Source organism: Carya illinoinensis, chromosome 16 (genome assembly GCF_018687715.1).
Source record: "Carya illinoinensis cultivar Pawnee chromosome 16, C.illinoinensisPawnee_v1, whole genome shotgun sequence".
In the NCBI taxonomy this organism is placed as follows: Eukaryota; Viridiplantae; Streptophyta; class Magnoliopsida; order Fagales; family Juglandaceae; genus Carya; species Carya illinoinensis.
The window spans coordinates 2,024,498-2,048,053 of record NC_056767.1 but is presented as its reverse complement, the minus strand read 5'-3'; the positions used below and the strand labels follow the sequence as shown (position 1 = coordinate 2,048,053).

At 37.5% G+C, this 23,556-nt stretch overlaps 2 protein-coding genes across 2 annotated transcripts; one reads left to right on the top strand and one right to left on the bottom strand.

The window, feature by feature from the left end:
- Positions 1 to 12,548: 12,548 nt before the first annotated feature.
- LOC122299599 (protein FAR1-RELATED SEQUENCE 5-like) lies at positions 12,549 to 16,813 on the top strand. Its single transcript, XM_043109982.1, has 5 exons — positions 12,549 to 12,831; positions 14,168 to 14,250; positions 14,345 to 15,344; positions 15,453 to 15,823; positions 15,917 to 16,813. Exons 1-5 carry the CDS (start codon positions 12,549 to 12,551, stop codon positions 16,811 to 16,813), a joined length of 2,634 nt encoding a protein of 877 aa, XP_042965916.1.
- Positions 16,814 to 17,931: 1,118 nt separating this feature from the next.
- Positions 17,932 to 18,651, bottom strand: LOC122299598. The gene is made up of 3 exons (XM_043109981.1): positions 18,499 to 18,651; positions 18,118 to 18,402; positions 17,932 to 17,952 (listed from the first exon to the last, which is right to left on the bottom strand). Exons 1-3 carry the CDS (start codon positions 18,649 to 18,651, stop codon positions 17,932 to 17,934), a joined length of 459 nt encoding a protein of 152 aa, XP_042965915.1.
- Positions 18,652 to 23,556: the final 4,905 nt, after the last annotated feature.

Sequence of the window (23,556 nt, the reverse complement as noted above, 5' to 3'; positions counted from 1 at the left end):
TGGCACCAATGTTATCGCACCACAGAATTGGTGATTTGTGTAAAAACATACCTAACTCAAGGAGCATGGTTTGCAGCCAAACTAATTCAACAGTTGTGGATGCCAGAGCCTTGTATTCTGCTTTTGTGCTAGATCTAGCTACAGTTTTCTATTTCTTGGAGCTCCAGGAGATGAGATGATTGCCTAAATATACACAAAAGCCAGATATAGAGCATCTATCATCTAGACAGCCTGCCCAGTCAGCATCTGAATATGCTTGAAGAGTGAAGTGTGATGAAAATCTGAACATCAAACCAAAGTTTATCGTGGCCTTAAGATACCGCAAGATCCTCTTTATAGCATACCAATGGGAGAGCTTGGGAGAGTGCATGAATTGACATACTTTATTCACAAAGAAAGATATGTCAAGTCTAGTGAAGGATAGGTATTGTAATCCTCCTACAATACTTCTAAATAATGTACTATCATCAAAGGATGGGGAATCAAACTTCGAGAGTTTGAGGGAGGATGCCATGGGTGAGGTCATCAATTTAGCATGTATCATATTACTTCTAGTAAGCAAAAGCAAATCTTTTATATACTTCCGTTGAGACAAAAACAAACCAGATGCAGAATAATCAATCTCGAGACCAAGAAAATATGATAATCAGCCTAGGTCTTTCACTGTTTCATTGGGAAGGCAGTACTCAAATCATGGAGAAAGTTGTCAATAAGACTTGGTTTTGATGAAGTCAGGACAATATCATCAACTTATACGAGTAAGAACATATGCATATCACCATTATGCAAGATGAATAAAGAAGGATCAGAGTGTGAAGCAGTGAAACCATACCCAATTAACCAAGAACTGAGTTGTGCAAACCAGGCCCATGGTGCCTGTTTTAGACCATAAATGGCCTTATGGAGTTTACACACATGAGTGGAAAAATTTTTGTCAACAAAGCCTTGAGGTTGCTGCATATAAACATTGTTAAATAACGAACCATGCAGAAAAGCATTTTCTATATCCAATTGGCGCAGGGGCTAGCCACGGCAAACAGCAATGGAAATCACCAACCGAATAGTAATGGGTTTCACTATTGGACTAAATGTATCAATGTAATTAAGGCCAGGTTGTTGATGATAGCCTTTGGCTACTGTTGAACCCAAGGTTCCAAGTTTTGTGTAATTATATATCTACACATGGATTTTGATGATAACAAATGAATTCAAAGAATAAATGAGTTTCAAGCTCAAGTTGTCTACACAATGGAGTCAAGAACATCAAGAAACCAAGCATGAGCAAGAAGGGAACAAGTTCATATTAAAATCATAGAGTAATATTGTAAATCTCTTGAAAATTCAAAATTAGGATCAAGGCTCAAAATTAATATTTTATCATAAAGTATTAAAATACATTTTCCACATGTTTATGAATATTTTAAAAATTAAATTTGAAAATTTTGAAAGATGATTGATTGTCATCTTTCACATATGCATGACATGATTAAAGGTTTGAACTTTAAAAATATTAAAGATGATTGATTGTCATCTTTCATATGTGCATGTTTTATTTGAATATTTTCAAAAGTGATTGATACTTTTTTTGACTTATGCAAAAAGTAGATGTTTTTGTTTGAAAAATTTGAAAAGTAAAGTGTGTTCCTTTTGTCATATGCAAAAAGTAAAAATATTATGTTTAAATTTTTTGAAAAATAAAGTGTGCTCCTTTTATCATATGCAAAAAGTAAAAAGATTAGGTTTGAATTTTTTGAAAAGTAAAGTGTGCTCCTTTTGTCATATGCAAAAAGTAAGAAATTAAGTTTGAAATTTTTGAAAAATGAATGATACTGTCTTTGACATTTGAAAAAGAAGAACTTTTTATTTGAATTTTTTGAAAAAGTAAATAATGTTGTCTTTGATATGTAAATCTTTTTAAATTTGAATATGAAGTCTCATATGCCTATAAATAGATCATTTAAGAGCTTCACATTTACAATATCCAGAGCATACAACATTCATTCAGAACTTTCATTCTCTCCTCTCTAAGTATTGAGCCTTAATCCTTGTTCATTTTGAGAGAAATATAATTTGCGCTGTATTGTTCTTATTTCACTCATTGAGGAGTGTTTTATGATAACCTACCCACTATCAACTCTTGTATCAGTAAAAGGGTGTGTATAACCCTTGTGTGTGTAGAAAGTGTTCTACACAGGGAATAGTTGAATCACCACGTGTAAGGTGATTGCAAGTGTAGAGGGTGTTCTACATGGATCCTTTGTAGCGGTATTGTTTAAAAGTGTAATAGGTTTCTATCTCCACCTGAAGGAGGCTGAATAGTGAATTTGGAGATTCTCAAGGGGTAGCTTGAGGCGAGGACGTAAGCAGTGGGGCCAACCCTCGTTAACATACTGAGTTTACTTCTCTCTTACCCTTACTCTTTATATTTATTGTTGTTTTATATTTTGTTTATATTTTATATTGTTTATTTGATTTATAATTGTTATTTTTTTTTAAATACAACTCAATTCACCCCCCTTTTGTGTTAGTCATAGGCCTGCACACCGACCCAATCGAATTAGATGTGGACCCGACCCGACCCGCATGAAATGGCATGCCAATCCGACCCAATTTGGCCCGTAGATTTTCGGGTCGGGTCGGGTCGAACCCGTTGCTCTTCTCTGCAGTTTGGATCCTTCGACTTCATCTGCAGACCAATGGTTTCAACAGATTTCTCTCGCCAACCAAACACACTATTGGGGTTGTGATCACTCCGATTCCATCAACCAACCAAAACCAGATTTCTCTCGGATTCCATTTCTCACAACCACTCCGATTCCATCAACCAACCAAACACACTCTTGCGAACTTATGAAAATTTTCGGATTGAGAGGATACGACACCATAGAAGCCATTAAAAATGATGTCGAGATCGCATTTCTTCATCTTTATGCCACCGCGAGATTACAAGACCCACCAGCACCATAGATGTTGTTTTCGAATCCAGAGAAAATCGAAAGGGGAGTATGGTTGAGGCGACAGAATATTGCGTTTAGGGTTTAAAGAAATTCCAACGGTTTCACCACTTTCTTTTTCCCTTTTTCCTTTTCTAAGCACCCCCATCACTAATAACACCAACAGAAATGGTCTGATTTAGGGTTTAAAGAAAGAAAAAAATAAAATAAAATTAAACCCACCTTTAGACAGATCCCACTTCCATTGTCGTTGGTTCTCGCTTCCGTCGTTCTCGCTACCATCAAAAGTTTTTGAATCTTCAGATCTCCAGAACTTCAAATCAAGTTTGTTGTCTTTGAATCCAAAGAAAATCGAGAGGGGAGTATGGGCAAGGAGAAGGAACACAATCTTGGAGCAACAATCATGGAGAGAGAGAGAGAGAGAGAGAGAGAGAGAGAGAGAGAGAGAGAGAGAGAGAGAGAGAGAGAGAGAGAGAGAGAGAGAGAGAGAGAGAGAGAGAGAGAGAGAGAGATTATGATTTTTTCTCTTGTGGGAAGAAAGACTGAAAGAGTGTGGAGCGGCGAGGAAGAACACGATGGAGAACGGTGACAATGGCTAGGGTTTCGTAGTGGGAGAAGATGAGGCAGAGGAATTATATCGGTTTGCACGGGTTCGACGGGCTGAATCTAACTCAACCCGTAATGTAATTGTTGACCCAATGAACCCGTATTTGACGGGTTATGTGTGTCGGGTTATTCGGGTGGGTCGGGCCCAAGCCATTTATGCACAGGCCTAGTTAGTCATATGAGCAACAGCTACCAACCTGGCCTTCCTACGCTCAAAAGTACCATCAGATTTAACTTTTGTACGAAAATCCCATTGGCATCCAATAACATTATAAGAGGGGTCAAAGGGTACCAAGCTCCAAGTGTGATTTTGGATAAGAGCAGAGTGTTCTTGGGTCATCGCATCCTGCCACTCGGGAAATTTGATAGCAACTGAGAAACTTGAAGGATCGTCCGGCGTCGTGGTCATGGTAAAAAGACAGTGCCGTTGTGGAAATGGGATGGTGCCATCTGTGGGGATTTTTGGTCTTGAAGAATTTGTATGACTTTTGGTGATGATCGAAGATCTCAGAGGATGAAGAATGGGAGGCACGATTCCAGACTGAAATTGAGGTGGAGAGATGACAGAGGAGATGAACTGAGAAGACTCGGACTAAGAAGATGCAGGGGAAAGGGAGTTAGGGTTCGGATTAGATGAAGGGGGCTTGAATTAGAGGAAATGACATTGGGGCCTGGGCTTGGGCTAGAAGAAGAAGGCTGAGAGGATTGGAAGGCTGAGAAGATTCGAAAGGCTGAGAGGAATAGAATGATGGGGAATGAGAAGAAGAGGTAGTATTGGACAGGGGAATGGGACTTGAAGTAATGGGTCGAATGGTGGTTGGGCCTGGGCCAAGTATAGAGGTGGGAAAAAGGGGAAGAGAGACCGAAGAAGGCAATGATTGGGACTGGGCTGAGTCAGAAGACGAGTTGGGCTTTTTATTTTTAAAGCATGAAAAACAACATCACGTGAATATAGTCTATGGGTTTGAAGATCTAAGCATTTATAGCCCTTGTAAGTTGTACTGTAACCCAGAAAAAGACAAGGAGTGGACCGAAAAGGAAGTTTGTGTTTATTATAGGGCCTAAGATTGGGCCAACGGGTACAACCCAAAATTTTGAGAAACTTGTAATCTGGGGCTTGATTAAAAACAAGTGAGTAAGGAGAATTATTTTTGAGTGTTTTTGTTGGGAGCAAATTGATTAAATAAACAGCAGTTTCGAATGCATCAGCCCAATATGTAGGTGGAAGAAAGGCATGGGCTAGGAGAGCAAGCCCAGTTTCTACAATGTGGAGATGCTTTTGTTCAACTAAACCGTTTTGTTGGTGTGTATGGGGACAAGAAAAACAATGGGAGATGCCATGTTGTTGACAAAATGGTGTGAGAGGTTTGAATTCACCCTCACCATTCATCTGAAGTGTAATTAATTTGGTATTGGAAAATCGCTCAACATGAAGTAAAAAGAAAGAAAAAATAGAGAAGCCATTTGACTTTAATTTTAAATGATAAAACCATGAGTAACAAGTGTAGTGCAACAAAAGAAATGTAATACTTATAACCATTCCTTGAAGTAACAGGAGCTGGGCCCCAAAGATCTGCACTAACTAATTGCAAGGGCCATGTATATAGAGTACGACTAGAAGAAAAAGGCAGTTGATGACATTTTGCCAAAGGGCATTCTGGACATTGAAATTTAGATTTACTTGCAACAAAAGACAAACAATTGGAATGCAAAATATGAGAGACAAGATCAAGAGATGGGTGGCCTAATCGTCAGTGCCACTGAGCAAGAGAAGTTCGTTCACCAAGAGAAATAGATGGCTGCATGGTAGATGACAAAGACGTAGATGGAGATGAAGGAAAAACATAGAGCCTGCTACGGGTGGGTCTTGTGAGGAGGATTGTCTTGGTCCGGTTGTCCTTCACACAAAAATGAGTGGAGTAAAATTCAGAAAAGCATGCATTATCTTGGCAGAATTGGAGAACAGAAACAAAATTTTTAGTGACGTTAAGTAAATTATGTAATCGTAAGGAAGAGGAGTTGGAATGAAAAGAGGAATCACCGAGATGTTGGATTGGAAGGCACGACCCATCTCCTACACGGATTGCTCCATTACCATGATACGGCTCAAATGAGAGATTCAAGTTGCTCAAGTCGTTGGTGATGTGGTGAGTGGCAGCAGAGTCGGTATACCAGTTGTCATCTGTGATAGTATTTGAAGTGGTGTAATTTGTAGAGAATGAGCGAGGAGCATCCATCTGATAGGAGTGATCAAATCGGTGATAACACTGAAGAGCAATATGACCGATATTTTGGCATACTTGGCACATCGGTCGTGACCTTCCAGGTGCTTGATGGTTGTTGCCTGAGAAACTAGAAGGAGGTCGGCCACTACGTCCATTAGAACGACCTCTGCCTTTACCTTGTCGACCACTGCGAACAAAACCACAGCCACGATTGTCTCGGCCTGCATTAACACTATAATTCACAGAGGGATTAAGAGTATTTTTAAAGATATGGGAGAGACGATTTTCATGGATAAGTAGTAGCTGATATAACTCCTGTGATGAGAGTGGCTCAGCTCGCGTGGTAAGCGAGGTGACAAAAGTTTCATAAGCTGGACCCAAACCAATGACTAGGTAAGTCACAAAATCCTTATCCGAAAGGGGATTTCCAGTCGCAGATAGTGTATCAGCTAGTGATCGGACTTTCCCAAAATATTCAGAGATGGATTGTTCTCCACAAGAGAGATTAGCAGGCTAAAAAAGAATTTGAAACTCTTTGGCTTGAGAGTGAGATGTAAACATAGAGTTGATAGAAAGCCATAACTCTTGAGCAGTTGCAGTAGAAAGAACATGCCCACTGATGGATTCAAACAGAGAAGAAAAAAGGATACTAAGGACAAGCTGATCTATGCATGTCCAAGAGAGAAAAGCAGAATTTGGTTTAGCTAGAGTATCAGAGGTGGGAGGAAGAAATTGAGAGGGAGCGAAAACATTTCCATCGACATAGCAATAGAGATCCTGTCCTCTAAGGTATGTCAAAATCTGAACTTTCCATAGTAAAAAATTTTTTATTGTTAACTAGGTAGTAACAACGTGAGAAAAGGAAGAAATAACAGAGGAATTGAAAGGGGGAGGAGAAGGAGGGGCATACGCGAAGCCATGGATCAAGAGGACTGCTAGTCTAGTAGCTCTGACACCATGTCAGAGAAGCATTTTGTGAAAAACTGAATCGCATTTCTCATTGAGTGATTGTATCCTTTTATACACTTATAAAGGAATATTTCTGTTACAGCTTAACGAATAAGAAAAATAAAAAATAAAAATAATGCAAAATCTAGAATATTCTATGAAGATTCTGAAGTGCCATGAGTAACAGATTCATCTAGGCTAATACTCATCAACTAACAACTTTGATTCATATAAAGTTTCATATATATATATATATATACATACACACATAGGTAGTTAGCTAGCCATGCATGTTTTCAATTCTATTACTATTAGCATTAAAAAAAACCATCAACTTGACCTATTTTTTCATTGGATTCGAAAACACGGGCATATGTTTTAGTGGAATCAAAATAAAAGTAAAACATGTGGGCCATGTGAAAATAAATAAAAATAAAGTTAATGAAGTATAAACAAATTAATAATACCTTTGTTATAAACTATCTTGAATTGTATGACCACATTTATCTAGTCGTCAAGTGCATAGTGCTAGCATAGTGCCAGCATAGTGTCAGCATAGTACTACATAGTAACTGGCATAGTAAATGGCCGACATAACACGTTATCAGCACGAAAGTTCTGACGATCTTGAAGCTAATAGTCCTCTACTTCAAGTAAGTTTTTCAATATATTTTTATATTCTTGATTTATATATGTAAAAAATGTCAAATCTTACAAAATTGGAATTCGTTGCTCTTGACATTTTTGGGAAAAATTATTTATCTTGGATCCTTGATGCTGAGATCCATCTGGATGCGATGAATCTGGGAGATACAATTAAAGAAGGAAATCAAGGGTCTCTGCAGGACCGTGCTAAGGCAATAATTTTCCTTCGGCACCATCTTCATGAAGAATTAAAAACTGAGTATCTAACGGTGAAAGATCCACTTATTTTGTGCAATGATTTAAGGGAGAGATATGAACACCAGAAAACTGTAATCCTCCCAAAAGCTCGTCATGATTGGTTGCACTTGAGGTTGCAAGACTTCAAGAGTGTTAGTGAGTATAATTCTGCACTCTTTAAAATTAGCTCGCTATTAAAATTATGTGGTGAACGAGTCACTGATGATGACTTGTTAGAGAAGACATATACTACTTTTCATGCCTCGAATGTGCTCCTGCAGCAGCAGTATCGAGAGCGAAAGTTCAAAAAATATTCTGAACTTATATCTTGTCTTCTATTAGCTGAGCAAAATAATGAGCTTTTGTTAAGAAATCATCAGTCACGTCCTACTGGTTCTATATCATTTCCTGAAGTGAATGGTACTAGATTTACATCATTCCCAGAAGCGAATGGTGCATCTTTTCAAAGAAAACGAGGGCGTGGACGTGGTAGGAAAAACTATGGAAGTGGAGGTCCTAGAAGTGACCACACTAAAAGGGACAATAATAGATATACACCGTACCACCAGAAGTGGTTCAACTCAGAGAAGGGCAAAGGTCCCCAAAACAAATTTTTAAAGAAAGATGAAGATGGATGTCATAGATGTGGTATGACTGGACATTGGGCTCGTATCTGTCGTACAGATAAGCACTTGGTTGACTTATATCAATCTTCTATAAAAGAAAAAACAAAGAAATTTGAAACAAATTTTACTGAACCATCATATGCTTTAGATTCTATAGATGGAGAAAATATTACAATTCTTGATGTTTCTGATTTCTTTGAGGATTCTAGTGGTAGAGTTGATCATGAAAGCGTTCCTTTTTAATTAATGTATTTCCTTTATCTTATTATAAAATATTTTTATATTTTACAATGTTTTGTAGTAATGAAAGTTTTATTTATTTATACTTGTTATAAATTATTGATGATATGATTTATCTGAGAATGGAAATGGAGCATCCATGAAGGATCGCCCTAAATCAATAATTTTATTGAGTATCTCATATGAGTGATACTTGTACCAAAAGCTTATTATGATTTATGCACCTGAAGTTGCATAATTGAAATTGTGGAAAGAATATATATTTGAATGAACGTCTCGAATGTGCTCCTGAAGTAGCAATATCGAGTATGCTCCTTAAGTAACAATATAAAATGTAAACGTTCACAATATATTATAAATTTGTATCAGGTCTTTCAGTGACTGAACAAAATAATGAGCTTTTAATAAGAATCATTATTCACGTCTTACTAGATCTACACCATTCCCTGAAGTGACTAATAATGAATTTATATCATTCTATTCCCTGAAGTGAAAAGAATAATGCGTTTCATTCAAAGAAACTAAGAGATTGGATGTGATAATGAATATCTTTTCGGGCCAGAAGCTCGTATTAGAAAAGCTGTAAGCTTTCTCTTTGAGACGATATTATACAAATTATTGAATCAAATATTATGATGCATCAAAAGGTGATATGATTCAAAATATTTATATCTTTTCATGGTTATCTTGATCATCCAAAATTAATTACGATAAGTCGAATGATTTTCATATGGATGTCCATAAAAGAACCAGAAGATTCTTTTACTATAAAGTCTTACCACCAGAAGTGGAAAGAAAAATTTGCTTGAAGCAAATAAGATGAAATTATTCAACGTTATCTTGATTATCATATGTGAACCAGAAGTTCAGATGATAATTAAATTTTGGATGCAATAAGATAAAAATGTCTCATATTCTAGCTGCTAAAATCCCAGCGAGGATTGAAGTCCCTGTATGACAATTAAGAAATTCAGCAGTCTAAAAATATGTATAAAGGCATGTGAGACTTATCGATACAAAAAATAGAGTATCTCAAAAGAGAAAGGCACAAATAATTTGGTGCTCCTGAAGAGGCCATACTCACAAAACAAGCAATAAAGTCCATCCAAATTCTTTGTATAAAATTCTCCTATATAAACTCTTGAAGAGTGCCTCCTGAAGAGGTTTTTCATGAAAATGTCTTCCCTTGAAGAGGGACAGGTACTTGAAAATAACGAGATCTCGTTACATTTCATGAATAATGGAGAAATTATGGATAGAAATAAAATCGTTGTCGACAACATATTTCCATATGAGATGGCAATTGACATTACCAGAAGTAATGGAGAAAGTGAATCAAGAACCGTCGAAGAATACCGACGTAAAATATTGGCCAATATTTGAAAGAAACAATTCCTGCAGAATTGATTCACTAGTAAAATATGATGCATCGGGACTTATAGTCTAAATACCTAAAGAGGTGATGCTTGTTGAGTGTCAGTGGGTATTTATGGAAAGGAAATAAAAATGTGATATATAAATCACGAGTTAGTTTCTCAATTCCTGCAGAATTGATATCACTAAGTAAAATGTGATAAATATGGACTTGAAGTCCAAACACCTAAAGATGTGATTTTTATTAAATATCAGTGGATATTTATATACATGATATAAAAAGCCTGAAGCTTTTAATATGAAAATGTGATATAAAAATCACAAGTTAGTTTCTCGAAGAAACAACATTGATATGATTTTAAAGTGGTTGAAATCATATTAAGATTTTTATTAGCTTGAAAGTTATCGAGAGTTTGGATATGCATGATTAATTGCATATTTATATGGATCATTGGATCATGATATATATATGAAAATCCTTGAAAGATAGAAAATGTCTGAAGCTTCTAATATGAATACATCTGGAAATATGTATTCTATCAAGTTTCAAAGATCCTTATATAATCTAAAGCAATCCAAATGCAAATGAAAACAAGCTATTATTGCAGTTTATATATATATGATTTAAATGTCATTGAGGCTCCAGAAGAGCTCATAAAAACTGCACATATTTGAAATATAAATCTGAAACCCTTGCGGCTTCAAGGGGAAGATGGATGATGTTATTAGTCATGAAATACCATCTTTTAATACAATTAGTATTTCAGATTCATGTTATGGGTTTGATATGAAGTGTGCATTATTAAAGAAGAAATAAAAGGGAGCACACAGAACATCTACCAAAAGATAGAAACACAAATATGAATATTTGTGAAATATTATTTTATTATCTTGAAGCAAGAATTACAAAAATTTGAGATACTTTGCCTCATTCTTCAAACGCTCTTGTTCTTCAAGAATCTGCATAGCATCCCTATCTAAAGGGGTGAGCAATCGAAAAGAAGATTTAAGCAAGGATTTTAAATTCCTATTCTCTTTCTTTATTGATTCTATCTTCATGTTGGACTCCAGAAGAAGTCGCTGAAGTATAGCAATATTCTCGTGGAGATCGTCAACTCCACAAGTTCTGGATTGCAGTCGCTGAGAAAATGCAACAATGGATAATGAGTATCGGGTACCGAGACTCACAAGCTCATAGATAGCTTCATTATCTGCCCTACGAGTCAGATCATTATATTGCATGATAGCACCTATGGTAGAAGCAGGAACAGCTGATGAACGAGGTGCCGAATACCTCATATATTGACCCTGAGAAGATTGCTGAGCCATTGCAGAGAGAGATTGCAGGATAACAATGCAGAAAGAAATTGCAGAGTAAAAATGCAGTATGATTACAGAAAAGTGAAGAAGATGAGATGCGAATGAAGATGAGCTGAATATCTCTTTTATAGAGAAAATTATGATACAACATCTCTCGTGAAGCAAGAGAAAAGAGATGGAATATAGCTTCATAGCTCTGCGGCGCCTGACAGCACGCCTGACAGCTGCGGTGCCTAACAACACGCCTGACACCTACAGAGGAGTTGAAAATCCTCGGTGCTTGTCTGATCTTAAAAGGCTGGCCACCGTTTTTATTAAAAAATGAGGTTAGCGGTTTAATGTTGATGAATTCTCCACTAACTGTGTTATTTACAAGAACTCCAGAAGAGTACAACTCCAGAAGAGTAGTGATGAGCAGAAAGATCCAGTTGAGATTATTTTATCAACATAGATTCCACAGTTAGTTGGATGTACAGATGCAAGTTATTTTTCAGATACACACAAGAAGATCATTGCAATTCATGAGAAGAAAGTTAAAATTGATATCAAGAAGGTACGGTCAAGTAAAAATCTGGCAGATTTATTCACTAAAGCATTACCAACTGCAACATTTAAGAAGATTATGCAGAACATTGGAATGCGGAGGTTTGAAGACCTATTATCATGCACTACCAACTCAACATTTAAGAAGATTATGCCGAACATTGGAATGCGGAGGTTTGAAGACCTGTTATCATGCACTTTTCAGGGGAAGTAATGTCTTGAAGACTTGTGTTGATTGTACTCTTTTTCCTTCGCTAAGGTTTTATCCCACTGGATTTTCCTTTGCAAGGTTTTAATGAGGCAATTCTAAAGCACTCGGCGATACACATGAATACTGTACTCTTTTTCCTTCGCCATTGGTTTTTTTCCCACAGGGTTTTTCCTTGGCAAGGTTTTAACGAGGCATATTCTTTAAATATGGTCATCCAAAGGGGAAGTGTTATAAACTATCTTGAATTGTATGACCACATTTATCTAGTCGTCAAGTGCATAGTACTAGCATAGTGCCAGCATAGTGTCAGTATAGTACTACATAGTAACTGGCATAGTAAATGGCCGACATAGCACAGTGCATAGTGTCAGCATAGTACCAGCATAGTACTACATAGTAACTGACATAGTAAATGGCCGACATAACGTTAACATATTTTTTAAACAACTCCTATAAAAAAAAGTTATTGAATTATATTTTATGACAACTTAATTAGCCAATTATATTTCAATAGTTCTAGGTACAGTCGGGACATACAGTCGCCGCGTAATCGTGCAGTAATTAAAGCCACGTCAGCTGGATTAAAAAAAAAAAAAAAAAGACGGAAATAGAAAGAGAAATGGGGGGAACGCCATTTCAGGTCTACGTTATTCCCGCTCGTGGTTGTCGTCGCTGCTCCTCGCCGTTAGAGCTGATCCTGGCCATCGAGTGGAAGGAAAATGTGCATTGCCATCGTACTAGGCTGAACCGAACGGAGAACCGCTTCTCAAAAGCCGTCAGCTTCCATTGTATGCTGAGAACTCAACAAGTAAAGTGGAAGGGTGGAAGGACGCCGGAATCTTTGTCGGAGGTGAAGAGGGTCTTCGTTAAAGGCTGGGCCAACCTGGTGGAGCTGTTATTCGGTGAGTTGTTGCACATTGAGGCGAAGAAACTGTAACGAACAGATCTGCTGCTCTTCCTCTGTCTGCGTTGGGTAAATACTTACTCATTTGCTTTGCTTTGACGTGGGTGTGCGTTGAAGAGTTCAGTTATATAATGCATTGGTTTCAGATGAGTTTGTTGGTAGATCTGTTGAAGTGATACAGCTATAGATGACCCGTTAACAAAATAATCGAAGCTTGATTTGTTCCTCTGCTTTAATCTATCCTTTACATGGTTATTAGTTGAAGACTATAAAAGCAGGCATCTATGACCTGTGAAATTAAAGGAAAATGTGTTCATGCGAGTTATTGTAACCAGGAAAAAAAATCAGCTTTAACAAATCACAGATACTATAAAACCAGCCATATATGACCTGTTAAAGGAAAGGAAAATGTGTGTAGGATGTGTGTAGGATTATTGTAAAAAAAAAAAAAAACACAAGCTTTAATGGTACAAAGATCTGATGAAAGGTTGTAAGAAAAAAAAAACAGCTTTAGAAATATTGTAAAAAAAAATAAAAACACAGCTTTAGAATTATTGTAACAAAAAAAAAAACACAGCTTTGGAAATATTGTAACAAAAAAGAACCAAGCTTTAAGGGTACAAAGATGAGATGAGATATTGTATAAAAAAAAAAAACATAGCTTTAATCTATGAGAACAATTTAGCATGACATACCAAATTACTAGCTTTGTAAGTTGCATTTCTTAGCAGTCTAAAAACAGGTGGTTGTTGTGCAACTTATGTGTGAAGATAAGAGCTTGAAAGTCGATATGCAAGTGTATAGAAGTATCCCTACATAGTTTTTTTTACATCTAGCAAAGCTGAGATATATGTTAATAAATCTTGGTAAAGTTGCGAAACTGATTTTTCATGAAATAATCATTGATGTACTACTCCATTTGAATCCACGTAATTATTAATGGACTTCCTTCCTACACCCCATAAGATAGCAAAACCCACCTAAATATGAACATGTTAATTTCTCATTATTAAATAGGTTATATATGATGCAATTTAATGACTAGATATATACATAAATTATTTGTTTAATGATTGTGGACAATCTACAAATCTATAATCGAAGTGAAACAAGGCCATGATGATTTAATTATATACATGCTGGGAGCTAACCCAATTTGGTGCATTTCTAAAGCTGCAATGGCTACAATTCTGAAACAGAACCACTTGCTTCGATTAGTAGCTTAGAAGCATTTTTACCTTCCTCGAATTTTTCCATGTTAACTTCTTAATGACTAAGTTAGACTTTTTTGAATTATTTTCTGTATCATCTATACTCACTGTGTGCATATATAGGTGGTCTTGGGATTGTCATCATGGGAATCGGGGAAGAACACTCCCTTCCATTAACACCATCTACCTCAAATACACCAACCCCGGTATGTTATATTGTTTAAAACACACAATATTTGAGTTCTTAAATATTTTATCAATGAGCTTGTATGCTAAATATCATTGTTGTTTTTATTTTAGGACATACCAATAACTTGTTCGAGCTTTGCAAATTACATGCCTGGTTATTATGGAGCAGTGCCTAGATGGTCACCGACTTTTTTGCCATATCCAGATGGCAACCAATATCCATTTCAATATGGGATGAGACCTCCCTTACCTGTCATCAATACCTGTTCCGTTACAAGCACAACAGTTGATAAAGATAAAGAGGATGGAGTAAATTGTGTAGAAACTGAATCTCCATGTACCTCCTCTAGAATTGTGGAAACGAGTAAAGAGGATAGACGAGATTCTATGGAAACCGATGACAAAAGTGCTGGGACACCTCAGATAATGCAAATAGATGGTGATGATTTAATTGAGGAGCCAAAGTCGGGTATGCAGTTTAATTCTTTTGAAGAATTAATTGAGTATTATAAAGAATATGCTAAGAAATGTGGATTTGGAGTGATGACACAAAGGAGTGAGAGGGGAGAGGATGGCAGTGTCAGATATGTCACCCTTGGTTGTGCCCGTGGTGGGAAAGCTCGGAATAGGACGTTAAATGTCGCCAAACCCCGTCCGACAGGAAAGACGGATTGTAAGGCAAAGATAAATGCCTTAAAAGTAGAGGGAAAGTTGCAGTTGACAACTGTTCAAAATGGCCATAATCACGGCCTCAGTCCGCAGAAATCCCGATTCTTTCGATGTAACCGAGAGGTGAGTGACTCCGTAAAAAGAGTCCTAGATACAAATGACTTGGCTGGCATTCGAATGAACAAGAGCTTTGGATCTCTTGTTGTTGGCGCTGGTGGATTCGAGAACCTCCCATTTTTAGAGAAAGATTGTCGCAATTATATTGACAAAGCACGGCATCTACGACTTGGGAAAGGTGGTGCCGGAGCACTTCGAGAGTACTTTTGTAGAATGCAGTACAAGAACGACGGGTTTTTTGCTTTGATGGATTTAGATGATGACGGGAGGTTGAAGAATGTATTCTGGGCAGACCCACGTAGTAGGGCAGCTTATCAGTATTTTGGTGATGTGGTAACATTCGACACCACATACCTGACGAATAGATATGGGATGCCCTTTGCACCCTTTGTTGGTGTAAATCACCATGGGCAATCAATTCTTCTGGGGGCAGGGTTGATTTCTAGCGAGGATACGGAGACCTTTATATGGTTATTTGAGACTTGGTTGCAATGTATGAATGGTATAGCTCCAAAAGCTATTATCACAGATCAAGACAGGGCAATGAAAAATGCAATTGCTACTGTCTTTCCAGAAACACGACATAGATTTTGCCTATGGCATATTCTGAAAAAAGTTCCCGAGAAGCTTGGGTCTCATAGTGCCTACAAAACAGGCTTGAAAAATCAGTTGATGAAATGTGTATATGACACGCAAAGTATTGAAGAGTTTGAGAGTTGTTGGAACGGGTTCATTAACACTTTCAACTTGCATGAGAACGCCTGGTTGCAAAGTTTATATGCTGAGCGTGGCCATTGGGTGCCGGTTTTTCTAAGAGAATTCTTTTGGGCTGGAATGAGTACAACCCAGCGAAGCGAGAGCATGAATGCATTTTTTGACGGTTATGTGCATGCGAAGACCAACTTGAAGGAGTTTGTTGACCAGTTTGACAATGCATTGAAAAAGAAAATTGAGAATGAAAATAACTCAGACTTCCACTCATTTAATGTCAGTATTCCCTGCATATCTAGATCTCCAATTGAAAAAAAATTTCAAGAACTGTACACCAATGCGAAGTTTAGGGAAGTTCAACAGCAAGTCATGGGTGTGCTCGATATGGATCCATCAATACTTAAAAGGGATGGTGGAATTAAAACTTATCTGGTCGATGATGAGGTTCATGTTGAAGAGTTCAGTAAGTGCGTTACATATTCTGTGGAATTTAATGAGGAAGATTGTGATGCAAAGTGTTCGTGCGGGTTATTTCAGATGAGGGGGATACTGTGTAGGCATATTCTGGCTATATTCAAATGTAATCAGATAAAATCATTGCCGGCGAAGTACCTTTTAGATCGATGGAGAAAAGATATCAAACGGAGATACACTTTAATCCGCAGTAGCTATGACGTAGGGGATCACCATCCAGATGCTAACAGATATTCCCGTCTGTTGAATATCTGTTATCAGATGATAACTTATGCAGCGGGTTCCAATGAGCACACTGAGGATGCAGAGGGAAAGTTATATGGGATGATTGACTTATATCGTCATAATCAACAAGCACCATCTATGACGCGAACAGGTTCCAATGTGGATTGTCCGCAAGTGGAGCCAACTACAGTTGATAGTTCAAAGGTGGTGCTGAGTCCACTAGTTGTGAGAGGGAAGGGCAGGCCCCCATCTCTGAGGAGAGCTTCTACGATGGAGAAACGGGTGCTGAAGGTTAAAGCGAAGAAACAAAAACCACCTGTAAAGGCACATGTAAAAGGGAAACGTAAACAGGTGCGCTATAATGGAAAACCTCTTTATGCTTAATAATAGTTTTTGGTACTTACATCGGGTTTATTTTTTTCCATTATAAAATATTAATACATACACATTTTGTAACTTACGTGATTATTAGGGAGACGGGGGAGATGCACCAATCCGAGAGACATGCAGGAATTTATTTGGCCCATCACATATCGATAACCCCATTGTTGGAAACTTGCATGAAGAAGTATATTCCCGTATTTTTCCTTTAAAAGAAAAGTTGTATATTCCCATCTTGTTATATGCTGAATTGCTATATACTCATTTGAGAAGCTACTTATGGGGTTATTTTTTGTGATTTATCACCAGACTGTTCTAGACAGCTCAACTGTTGCCATTAGTGGAATGCAGCTACGAGAAGCATTCATGGGGACTCAAGAAAGTGTAAAAAAATATAATGCATTTTTATTTAATTTAGCTTTTAACTTAACTTGAAAATTGAGAAACTTATGGAAAGTTCATTACAGATGAAACTTGGGTTGGATGGATCACAGCCGGGGGAAGAGAATCAGTAGATCGATGAAAATGTTCTGTTGGAGCTGTTGAAGAGTTCGGTTGATTGAGAAGCAACATGATTGACCATAACATGAAAGTTTCAGATTTTATATATTTTTGGTGTAGAAGTGGGAATAATTGACTTGGTTGTGTTCTTTTGATGGAGTTGCAGACTTTTAGATCCTATTGCAATTGTATTGGTTGTTGGTGTAATGGGATGGGTTATGTTATCACATGGTTATGTTACATTTTTATGTGTATGAGAAATCACGGGTGATTTGTGATGATTTCTTGTGGGTTCTGTGGGTTATATGAAGTGTTGCCTGGAATTTAATTGGGTTGTTGGACATAGGTTACCTGGACAATAATTCATTACCAGGAACTTTACCAATTTATTATGAAGATAATGTATAGGTATTTAGATGATTCTGAGACCAGATAAATTCCTCTTGCATTAACAATCAGGTTAGACCATAACATTACAAAAGCACAACAGAATAGCTTTGCAAAGTACAATTCCTCTTGTACTTTAAACATTCGACACCAGAATTCTAAAAACCTCTTTACAATTCCCACAAGAGTTCAAAAGCTATGGAAATTTCGTATCACATAGGTTCAAATTGGTGTCATACAATTACACCAATATCCTGTTCAAATTGACCAAAATACAATTTCTGGCATTCTACCATCTACTTCTGACTTACTTAACACTAAATGCAATTACACATTTTTCTCAATAACCTTAGTACAATCCAACATACAATCCAACATCACTTACATACTACTATGTAACAAATAAAAAAAATGACTACAGCCCAAAACAGCCTGAATAGTGTGTGGGAGCGCCTGATTTCTGCTTGTTGCTGAAGAAGCATCCACTCTTTTTTCATAATCTCCTCATTTAGGCTAGCCAGCAAAATCTCCTTCTTCTCGATCTCATCCGCTTTCTTTCGGAGCTGAATCTCCCTTTTCTCAATATCCTCGAGCATCTTGACCAGGTCTGCCTCTTTCCTTAGCAAATCATTTTTCCTTTTCAGAAGGTCTTGTTCTATGTCTTCACTATCTGCCCACTTGAAAAATTTGTAGTATGGTAGTCCCTAACCATTTTAATGCAAAAGATTAGATATGCAACAATATCTCATAGTTCTAAAATGCAAAATAAATAACGTAACCAAAAGCAGTGCTGTAATTACCTCAGTGTTGTACTTTCGACATCCTAAAAAAGGCCGGCCAGGATTTCTTCTAGTATTTGAGTATTTCAGTGTGGCTTCCACCTCACAGAAGCACACTGGTGTACTCAAAGTACGATTATCAACAGATGCAGAAGACATTGATGATGATGACATTCTAACCAAAACCAGATTCACAATACAATAATCTAAACAGCAGAAAAAAATAAAAACATTTTACAATAGCTAACATCAACCAATAAGGCAAAGATAAAGTTATACGCTTCATTAAATGAATACACAATAATGTACCTCTTCCAAATCAAAAAACAGAATTGATTTACTTCAATTCTAACAGCATGGAGTAACAATAGCAACCATCAACCAGTTTCACAAAGCCACTATTAGATGCTTCATTAAATGAATACACAATAATGTACCTCTTCCAAACTAGAAAACAGAACCACTTTTCCTCAATATAAATAGCATGGAGTAACAATAGCCACCATCAACCAACTTGACAAAGCTACCATTAACATGAACCTCGATATTAATACACAATAATGCAAATAAAAAAACAGAACTGATTTAAATAAATTAAAACTGATTTACTAAAATTAATACAAAATAATGTATCAATCCAAACCAACACACAAACTGATTTACGTAAATTAAAACACAATAATGTAGCAATCCAAACCCAAAAGCATACCTGATTTACTTAAGTTAAAATACATTACTTAACTTGAACCACAATAACGTAGCAATCCAAACAAAATAACATAACTGATTTACTTAAACTAAATCACAATAATGTAGCAATCCAAAACAAATATTAGAACTGATTTCCTCAAATTCAAACACAATAATGTAGCAATCCAAACCAGACAGAAATGATTGGAGTCAGGGTTCTTGCACACTCAATCAAACCTACAAATGCATTAACAAATCATCAGATGCCAAATATTAGAGAACCTATTGTATTATAAATAGCTAACATTTTCAAATACACGGGTTAGAGAGCTTACCAAGCTTTAGGCCAATCAGTCATCTCGAGAATAAGACCATGTCGGGATATTTTAGGGTTAGGTTTTAGGAAAAAGGGGAAAAGGGGAAATTTTAGGGTTAGGGTTTCCGGTTAAAAAATGGGGAAATTTTAGGGCTTTCGGGAAAAGGGGAAATTTTAGGGTTAGGGTTTACGGAAAAACATTGGGAAAATTTTAGGGTTAGGGTTTTGGGGATAAAATTGGGGAAATTTTAGGCATTTCGGAAAGGGGAAATTTTAGGGTTAGGGTTTTTGGGAAAATTTTAGGGTTAGGCTTTTGGAGATAAAATTAGGGAAATTTTAGGCATTTCGGGTAAAGGGGAAATTAGGGTTAGGGTTTTTGCGTAAAAAAATTGGGGAAACTTTAGGGTTAGGGTTTTCGGGGAAAAATTGGGGAAATTTTAGGGTTTGGATTTTCTCAGATGAAGAGAAAATGGGAGGAGATGGCCCGTGTCGAACGAAGAGAACAGAAATCCCAACCCAAAATAACCTCAAAAACAGACTTGGATTTTCTTAGATGAAGACGACGACGGAAGGAGATGGCCCATGTCGAACGAAGACAACAGAAATATACACCCACGATAACCTCAAAAACAGACTTTGATTTTAGCAGATGAGGAGTACGACGGAAGGAGATGGTGAAATCGAACGAAGACAACAGAAATATACACCCAAAATAACCTCAGAAACAGACATTGGATTTTCTCAGATGAAGACTACCACGGTTCGAGATGGTGAAATCGAACGAAGAGAACTATTTCTCTCAGATTCTCTCAGAAATATACACCACAAATAACCTAAAAAACAAAGAAGTATACACTCAAAATAACCTCAGAAATGGAATGGCCGACTCGAAGCTGGAGAACGAGATGGAATCGAAGCAGTCGCATTCGAAGAGAAGGGGAAAGGGGAAATAGGGTTCTGGTGAAAATGAGGGAGGGAAGAAATGAAAGAGCACGAGAAACGCTTGGGATTCTGGTGAAAATGAGAGAGGAAGCTTGGTTAACCCTACCTGACGAAACGCACCGTTTCAATAAAACTGGTGCCACGTCGGACACGACTCCGCAGCGTCTCCCCAGCCCGACTGTAAAAAGCATTTCTCATTATATTTTATAATGACAACTTGATTAGCACGATTTTCACAACAGCATCAATCAAAAGAAATAATAAGGAATTGAATCACTAAACTTTAGAAGTGTTTCCCATTATTTCCTTGGCAATAGCTGTGGCATTGGGATTGTAGGTCGTACTGAGGCCCATCATGCACCGGCAAATCAATAATTACTTGAAAGTAAACAGCAAGCCATGCATGCATGTAGCTAGCAGGATGGATAAGAATGGCGTCCTTTTCAACACCCTAGCTGCTTTAACTCTTGTTTGTGACTATGTTGAGCTTCTTGCTGCAGGCATACGAGTAGTTTTTACTTTTGACTGCAGGAAATGCATGATAACTTGGTAAGAGATACGAGATCCTATTTACACTTGCGTTCTATATGGTATTATGCTCTTAATTGTAGTAAGAGAATAAATATAATTAATTGCACATGATAACATATATATTTGCATTCAAACAACGCCATGAAGTTGCACGTACGTACATCATGATCATGAATATATGCGTGTGACTAATTAATTAAAGCAATTATAAGACCCGATGATTCCTTTGATTTTTGTAAAGGATGTGTATAAATCTGGCTATAGTTTTTCATGATGGAGCAACCTACGGTCGAGAATACTATATACGCCTTGCAACTTGGGTTGCTTTGCTTACTACACGAGTACTGGCAGTGATAAATTTTTTGCACTTTTGAACGGTCAAGGATAAGATATTCTGGATGCATGTTGTCAAGTTACACATCGCATGCATGCGCGCAGTACCTCTGCAAGCAAGTTGGGGTTTCTTTCTTTTAATCTTTCTGGGTGTTCTGAACCGTTCACGTACATAAGTTTCTTCCAACAGATTCCACTATTTAATATATTCTTTTTCTCAAAATTACTAAATTTGGACTTTGATCACTTCTCAATAACGTTCGCAGCATGCATCTACTAATTATCTGCATGACATAGGAAACAGATAGTAGTTTGCTTTCAAGCATTAACATGTCCAAGAATGACATCCAAGGTTGTTAGATGATAAAGGGTAGAAAGCTAAAAGTCGTCTATATTATTGATTTTACCTCACATTGTCGTTTTACACTATTTTATTTATACAGCTGTGAATATGGAATATTGTTTTCATTTTTCTGTTAGTTTGTTACAAACCCAACGTGTATATAGGCTATGGCCTTCTTTCCTTTTGCGATGTACAGTACAATACACAGAGTTGTTTTCTAGTGTCTTCTTTATTGCTCTCTATTTTCCTTCTTGCTACCAGTCACTTACATGGCATCCAAGAGCCAGTGAGAGCAACGATGGAGCACCTAGACTTGCATACCCCACCCAATTCACCCACTCACCCAGACCTTCATAACCCTCTATTTCGATATCTCAATCTTGCCGATTCCACAAACCCTTACCATTTAGACCAGGGTGACACTCCTTCAACCACTCTCGTCGCCGATCTACTCACCACCGAAAACTATACAACTTGGTCCCACGTGATGAAGCGTGCTTTATGAGCTAAAAATAAGCTCGGTTTCATCGACGGCACCCTAACAAAAAGCCACCCTTCTCGATAACCTCTTACTTGACCTTGGAATCGTTGCAATGATATAGTAGTGTCATGAATCCAAAATTTCATCAATCCCTCTCTCAAATCCAACGTTGCCTTTGTGGACAATGCATACAAGATATGGCTCGATCTCCATGAGTTGTTGTCTCACCAGAATGGGCCCCGAATCTTCCAATTGAAGAAAGCTTTGGCTTCCCTTTCCCAAGACCATGACTCGGTAAGTATCTATTATGGAAATTTAAAGACGCTTTGGGATGAAATGGCAATTTACGACCCCCTCCCAACCTGTACCTGTGGTTCCATGAAGGCCCTTTTGGACAGATCCCAACGGGATTAATTGTGTCCTTCAATTTTTGATGGGATTGAATGACTCTTATTCACCCATTCGTGACCAAATCATGCTTCTAGACCCTCTTCCCCCTGTTTCTAACATTTTTTTCCCTTGTACAGCAACAAGAGCGCCACCACCAAATCACCTCTCACCCACAACCCTCTGAAACACTAGCTTTTGCTATCAAGAAACCTTATAACCCCTCCAAACCATCTCCCAAAAATCCACCCAACCTAAAAAAGGATCGCCCATTTTGCACTCACTGCAAAATTTCAGGTCACACTGTCGATAACTGCTTCAAACTTGGCAATGCCAACCCTCCCCTTTGTACTCATTGTAATATGACTGGTCACACTGTTGAAAGTTGTTACAAACTTAATGGGTATCCCTCGGGTCACAAATTTCGTACCAAACAGCCACCTAGTTCTCATGCTAATCTTTCTATTGCTCCTAAATTTGATGGTGTTGGTGAGGACAATTTTGGGTCTGACAAAGCTCCAATATCAGCAGCTGCTAGCTCTACTCCAACCTCAGGATCATATCTCGGCTAATGTTCTGCACTCCAGTTCTTCCAATAATCAAGCCTCCCACTCCAACATGTCTAGTATACTTAATTGTTTTTCAACACACACACACACACGCTCCTTTCACTTCACCCAACAACACTTGGATAATTGACACTGTGATCTGTAGCACCTCCCTCCTCTCATCCATTAGTTCCATAGTTACATACTCTGTTAAACTTCCCAATGGAAGCTCAGCATCCGTGACCCATGTTGGTACCGTTCATTTAACCAACATTGTTACTCTCAGAGAAGTTCTTTGTGTCCCTTCTTTCAACTTCAATTTAATTTCTGTGCCAAAGTTGACCAGATCTAACAACTGTTGTTTTCTATTTCTTTCTTCTCACTGTTTCATTCAGGACCTACATTCTTGGACAACGATTGGGAGGGGTGACTCGCTGTATAGACTCTACCATTTCCATTGTTCAGACGTATCCCCCGCTACCCTTACCAACTATTTCTCCATTTCCAA